General features: G+C 46.5%; 1 protein-coding gene across 1 annotated transcript; it reads right to left on the reverse strand.

Moving 5' to 3' along the window:
- Positions 1 to 4270: 4270 nt before the first annotated feature.
- On the reverse strand, positions 4271 to 5137 carry LOC136062337 (uncharacterized). Its single transcript, XM_065761265.1, has 2 exons — positions 4895 to 5137; positions 4271 to 4807 (listed from the first exon to the last, which is right to left on the reverse strand). Exons 1-2 carry the CDS (start codon positions 5135 to 5137, stop codon positions 4271 to 4273), a joined length of 780 nt encoding a protein of 259 aa, XP_065617337.1.
- Positions 5138 to 7341: the final 2204 nt, after the last annotated feature.

Here is a 7341-nt window from a genome sequence, read left to right on the forward strand (position 1 = left end):
AATCATAACATAGTGTTAACTAACCCAAATCATCTGGTCCGAGGACTACAGGCATGAATGGATTTAAGTTTAAACACTTAAAAGAATCGTAACATAGTGTTAACTAACCTAAATCATCTGGTCCGAGGACTACAGGCATGAATGGATTTAAGTTTAAACACTTAAAGGAATCGTAACAGTGTTAACTGACCCAAATCATCTGGTCCGAGGACTACAAACATGAATGGATTTAAGTTTAAACACTTAAAAGAATCGTAACAGTGTTAACTAACCCAAATCATCTGGTCTGAGGACCACAGGCATGAATGGATTTAAGTTTAAACACTTAAAAGAATCGTAACAGTGTTAACTAACCCAAATCATCTGGTCCGAAGAGTACAGGCATGAATGAATTTAAGTTTAAACACTTAAAGGAATCGTAACATAGTATTAACTAACCCAAATCATCTGGTCCGAGGACTACAGGCATGAATGGATTTAAGTTTAAACACTTAAAGGAATCGTAACAGTGTTAACTAACCCAAATCATCTGGTCCGAGGACTACAGGCATGAATGGATTTAAGTTTAAACACTTAAAAGAATCGTAACAGTGTTAACTAACCCAAATCATCTGGTCTGAGGACTACAGGCATGAATGGATTTAAGTTTAAACACTTAAAGAAATCGTAACATAGTGTTAACTAACCCAAATCATCTGGTCCGAGGACTACATGCATGAATGGATTTAAGTTTAAACACTTAAAGGAATCGTAACGTAGTGTTAACTAACCCAAATCATCTGGTCTGAGGACTACAGGCATGAATGGATTTAAGTTTGAACACTTGAAAGAATCGTAACATAGTGTTAACTAACCCAAATCATCTGGTCCGAGGACTACAGGCATGAATGGATTTAAGTTTAAACACTTAAAGGAATCATAATAGATTGATACGCTGATTAAAAGAAGAGTTTGATTAATAATAATACCTTTTGAGGTTAATTACATTCCACGGGCGTGGTATCACGTGACTGTCTAGGTCTTCAAGGAAGTATGCCCCAATGCCAGCTCCTGAAGTAATACGATATGGCTCTTCCCAATTAGGCCATAATTTTCCCCAAGCTTGGTTCTTTGCAGTGCCAACCACCCTTCTTAGTACGAGATCGCCTGGTTCCAGAGGTCTGAGCTTTACATTGGCATCATAGCCTTGTCTAAGCTTTTGTTGGTAATGTGCTAATCGGACCATTACATTTTCCCTCCTTTCATCAATGAGGTCCAAGCTCTTCTCTAGCAGCTCATCGTTACCTGCTGGGCTAAACGAGCTGGTTCTCAACGTCGGGAATCCAGTTTCCAATGGTATGACAGCTTCAGCCCCGTAGGTCATTGAGAAAGGGGTCTCCCCAGTAGACCTGCGTGGAGTGGTTCTGTAAGCCCAAAGCACATGTGGTAATTCTTCTACCCATTTACCCTTCGCGTCATCTAACCTCTTTTTCAAGCCATTCACAATGACCTTGTTGACAGCTTCAGCCTGGCCATTACCCTAGGGATAAGCTGGGGTGGAGTACCTATTTATGTTCCCCAGCTCGCTACAATAGCTCCTAAATGCTTTGCTATCAAACTGCAGGCCATTGTCCGAGATGAGAGCACATGGGACTCCGAATCGAGTAACTATACTCTTCCACACAAATTTTTGCATGTTTACGTCTCGGATGTTCGCAAGAGGCTCTGCTTTGACCCATTTGGTGAAGTAATCAGTGCCGACTAGCAGATATTTCTTGTTTCCTGCAGCCTTAGGGAATGGTCCCACGATATCCAAGCCCCATTGGATGAAAGGCCATGGGCTGGATAGCGGGTTGAGAGTCCCCCCTGGTTGATGAATATGCGGGGCAAACTGCTGACACTGATCACATTTTTTGGCATAATCCAGGGCTTCCTTTTGCATGTTCGGCCACCAATAACCTTGAGTGATGGCTTGGTGAGCCAAGGATCTTCCTCCAGTGTGGCTTCCATAGATTCCTTCATGCAGTTCCTCTAATAACAGCTCAGCCTTTTCAGGATGCATGCACAACAAATACGGCCCTGAATAGGAACGTTTGTATAGTTTCTGATCCTCGGACAACCAGAACCTGGCTGCCTTCCTCCGAATTTTATCGGCTTCTCCCTTCTCTTCAGGCAGGATATCTACCTTCAGAAACTTGACTAGCGGGTCCATCCAACTGGGTCCAGCCCTGACCTGATGTACTTGAATTACTCATTTTCTTGCTTCGGTAGGCTTATGCAGGTCCTCAACGAGGATAACTCTCGGAAAATCTTGTGCCGAAGAGGTGGCTAGAGTGGCCAAGGAGTCAGCATGTGAGTTGCCACTCCTAGGAATATGCAGCAAGCTAAAAGACTCGAACCCTGACTGCAGATGTTTAGCTCGGCTTAGGTATCCCTGCATTCTTTCGTCCTTTGCCTCAAACTCTCCTTGGACTTAACCCACAACCAGCCTTGAGTCTGAGAATACTTTTACTGCCTTTCCTCCCATCCTTTGGACCATACTCATCCCCATCAATAGGGCTTCGTATTCCGCCTCATTATTCGTCGCCGAGAAGCCCAACCTTAATGCTTTTTCAATAATGATTCCTTCGGAGGATATCAGCACTAGCCCCACTCCGGAGCCTCTCTAGTTTGCCGCACCATCCACGTACGCCTCCCAAAGGGAAGGCTCCTGTTGAAAAATCATGCCAACCGATTTTTCATCCATGTCCGATGTCGGCTTTACTTCTTCTAGCCGGGGCTCTGTGAACTCGGCTACCAAATCAGCAAGCACCTGGCCCTTGACCGAGGTACGTGGCATATACTTGATGTCAAAAGCCCCCAGGATCGTCCCCCATTTCGCAATTCTCCCAGTGTAGTCTGCACTTCGGAGTATAGCCCTGAGTGGAAGCTGGGTGAGGACGACGACTGTATGGGCTTGGAAGTAGTGCGGGAGCTTTCGTGTACCGTGCACCACCGCCAAAATAGCCTTTTCCAATGGTAAATAACGGACCTCAGCTTCATGAAGCGACTTACTTACGCAGTAAACGGGTTTCTGAACACCGCCCTCTGTTCGGATCAGCACCAAGCTTACGGCATGGGTAGCTACAACGATATATGCAAACAAGACCTCGTCGGGTTCAGGACTGGACATGATTGGTGGTCGAGCTAGATAATCCTTCAACTGTTGGAAGGCCACAGCACACTCCTCTGTCCACTTGAACCCTTTCCACTTGTTAATCAAGGAAAAGAAAGGCCGGCACCTATCCGCTGATTGAGGGATAAATCGATTTAGGGCTGCCGTCATCCCCGTTAGTTTCTGAACCTCCTTGGGGTTCCGAGGAGGTTGTAGCTCATTAATGGCCTTTATCTGATCATGATTGACCTCGATTCCCCTATGAGTCACCATATATCCCAGAAACTTGTCTAACCCCACACCAAACGAGCACTTAGCAGCGTTCAAGCGTAGCTTGTACTTCCTGAGAACTTCAAAAGTGTTTTCTAGGTCCTTCATGTGCTCGGACGCCACTTTGCTCTTCACCACCATGTCATCTATGTAAATCTCGACATTCCTTCCTAGCTGTGGTTCAAACATTCTCGTCATCATCCTCTGGTAAGTAGAACCTGCATTTTTTAAGCCGAAAGGCATCACCTTATAGTAATAGTTGCCCATGGGAGTCACAAAAGCAGTCTTCTCCTGGTCTTCCTGGGCTAAGTGTATCTGATGATAGCCTTGGAACGCGTCCAAGAAGCTCATTCGGGGGTGCCCGACGGTGGCATCTACTAGCCGATCGATTTTAGGCATGGGGAATGGGTCTTTAAGGCATGCCTTGTTTAAGTCGGTGAAGTCCACACATACTCGCCATTTCCCGCTCTTTTTCTTCACCACCACAGTATTTGCCAACCACTCTGGGTAGAAAACCTCTTTAATAGCCCCAGCTTGTTTGAGCTTTGCCACTTCTTCCCTGACTGCCTCGGTGTGTTCCTTAGACGGACGCCAAGGAGGCTGCTTCTTAGGGGTGATCATGGGGTTTACTTTCAAATGGTGGCATATAAATTCCGGATCCACCCCAGAGGCTTCATAAGCGTCCCAAGCGAATACGTCGAGGTTTTCCTTAAGAAGTTGCACTAACTCCTCTTTCTCCTGCAACGGCAATTGGGATCCGAGTTGAAAGAATTTTTCGGGATTATCCCCAATGATGACTTTCGTCAAATCTTCGCACCCTGCGCCCTGGTCCGGATCTTCAATGGGCGATGACTGGTGCTTTGGTTGCTATAAGCCCCTGGTTGATGACTCGGCTCCTAGCTCGTGTTGAATGGCAGCCACTAAGCATTGCCTTGCTACAGACTGATCCCCTCGAATTTCGCAAACTCGGCCTTCGGAAGGATATTTGATTTTCTGATGCAAGGTGGAAGAAACCGCCCCCAGCGCATGAAGCCAAGGTCTGGCTATAATTGCCGTGTAGGGTGAGAAAACGTCCACAACTATGAAATCCACCTCCACCACCTCTGAGCCAGTCTGCACAGGCAGTCGTATTTGGCCCTTCGGGGTAATAACTCTTCCTTCAAAACTGATCAGCGAAGAATGATATGGTGTTAAGTCACTAAGTTTGAGGTTCAGCCCCCTGTAGAGATCAGGGTACATTATTTCCGCAGCGCTTCCTTGGTCAACCATCACCCGTTTCACATCGTACCCCCCAATTCTGAGGGTGACGACCAACGCATCATCATGAGGCTGGACAGTGCCCACCTTGTCAGCGTCCGAGAAGCCTAAAACCAGCTGATCATCAAGTTTGCACTTCTTCGGACCCTGGCCAGATTCCCCCGCAGGTAACCAATCCACAGACAAGACCTTGGATGGCTAGGATCCTGTTCTCCTTGGGGCCGCAAAGATAACGTTGATAGTTCCCAGAGAGCGTTTCAGAGGATCATCCCTCTGGGAGTCCACGCTTATCGGACCTCCTCGGCCGCTAGTGTGATGTAGGAGATGTCGCAATTCCCCCTTACTGACTAATTTCCCCTTGCTGACTAGTTGTTCCAAATGAATCCACAAGTTCCTGCAGTCCTCAATCGTATGCCCATGATCCTGGTGGTATTGGCAGTAAAGATTGCGATTACGTCTGTCAGGATTCCCTGCCATCTTGTTCGGCCACTTGAAGAACGGTTCGTTCTTGACATTTTCTAAAACTTGGTGGACTGGGTCCCTGAATACGGTGTTGACAGTCTAGGGATTTGCTGTTCCTGATTGCGCAGGAAAATCTCTCCTCAGCTTGCTGCTGGTGTATCGATCCGACCTGAAATCCCTCATTTCCAGGGGGATAATCTTCTCCTTGCCTTTCCCTTGTTGTTGGTCTTCTTCAACTCTCTTGTACTTCTCAATGCGGTCCATTAGCTGACGAATGCTAGTAACGGGTTTACCAGACAAGGATATCCTTAAACCGTGATCGGTAGGGAGGCCGAGCTTAAACGTTTCCAGGGCCATTGCGTCAAAATTGCCCTCCATGTCATTAAACATTTCCCAATATCTATTCGAATACACCTTCAGGGATTCTCCTTCCTACATGGTCAAAGACAGCAGAGAGGATAGAGGTCGGGCCACTCTTCGGCATATGACAAATCGTGAACCAAAAGCTTGGGTGAGCTCTTTGAAGGAGCTGATGGAATTTGGGCTCAGTCCATCAAACCACCTCATGGCAACTGGCTCAAGACTGGAAGGGAAAACCTTGTACATCAACGCTTCGTCCCTGGAGTAGACATCCATCCTTTGGTTAAAATGACTCACGTGTTCCACGGGGTCTGTTTTGCCGTTGTAGATGGTGAACGTTGGTTGGTTAAAGCGCCGAGGAAGTCTAGACTCTTCAATCCTGCGCGTGAAGGGTGACCTAGAAATCTGATTTAGAGCCTTGCTCATAGCGTCGCTTCCGACGTCTCCACGTGATGGACTTCTGCGTTGTCCCTTGTGAGGAGATTCCTATTCATAGGTATAGGACTCGCTGGTTGGTGTCCTAGATTTGGGTTGATAGGTGACGTCCGGCTCATCATCAGGGTCCTCATCAGAGTACAAGGAAGTCTGTTTCCTCTTTGCATGGCGTAACTCCCTTTTTAGCTTGTCAACCTCTCACTGCAAATCTCGGTTCTTCTCTGCATGGGACACGTGGCTTCCGCCATGTGACTAGCCCTGACCAGGGGGTATGGTGTGCACGCTACCCTCGCGGTCTTGTCTTCGCTCCAGGTTAAGGAAAGGGTCCTCGTGCTGAGATGCCCTAGACTCCGCTTCTTGTTCACCGCGTTCAGCCATCACCTACTGTTGTCTCCACCCCTGCGCAAGCTCTTCCCACAGACGGCGCCAATTGTAGGGTTGGTTTTTGTAGCCCAAGCCCAAAGGATATGGGTTAAAGGCCCAACGAACCCAGAACAATAAATTTGTAGAGAGTGGGCGAAAGAGCTGGGCTGGTTATGAAGCAAAGAACAGTTGGCTAGGTTACGCGCAGTGATGATAACATGAACTAAAGCTCAGATAACTCCATGAATGAATGTCCGAAGAGGTGTTTTATTGAGTGAACAGTGATTACAGCATTCAGAGCTACAGTAAATCTTTTCTCTCTCTTTCTCTTTCTCTTTTTCGTTCCCCATTATCAGGGACCCTTCTTCTTTATATAGCATCCCTTCCTATCATCTTCATCGTCCACCTATTCTTCATACACGCATCTACTCAAGTGCATGTCACGTCATGTGTCTACTTTAGTTCTTTATAAGTGGCGGTAGCTGAGGTTGCACTGTTCAGGGGTCTTCTCCACATAAATGCGGCCAGAAAAGCTGTTGCAGTGCATTAAATGCGGTGGTAGCAGCTTTTCCTTTAGATATTTTTTAGTTCTGATCATTTTCGGATCCACCCAAGACCTATCATTACCGTTGGGATTATTGGGAAGATTAGTTGGACCTTCCACACGTTCGTTTGATCAAGGCTCATCATAGCCGAGGAGCAAGACGTCTTCGGACCAATGGTGACCTCTTCGGACGACACTCCCCTTCTGCTTCTGGGCTTCCTGCTTTAGATGGGCCGCCCCAACCACCTATTGATCCTTGGAAATACAATAGTCCTTAACAGGGGGTTCCGGACCCATTAAGTAGCTTTGGGCTTTTTCCCCCACACAACTAAACCTACAAGTGTGTCTATCTAAGTATTATCATCAAAGCCTAAAATAATAGGATAGAAAGGGGAAAAAAAAAATCTAAAGCATAAACTATTAAAATGTGTAGTTGTGGCGTAGAAGTATAGCTAATCCTATGAATTAAGAAAATAATTAAAAAAAAAAAAACCAATTTCATTGGGAGGATATACAC

Source organism: Quercus suber, unplaced genomic scaffold (genome assembly GCF_002906115.3).
Source record: "Quercus suber isolate HL8 unplaced genomic scaffold, Cork oak 2.0 scaffold_404, whole genome shotgun sequence".
In the NCBI taxonomy this organism is placed as follows: Eukaryota; Viridiplantae; Streptophyta; class Magnoliopsida; order Fagales; family Fagaceae; genus Quercus; species Quercus suber.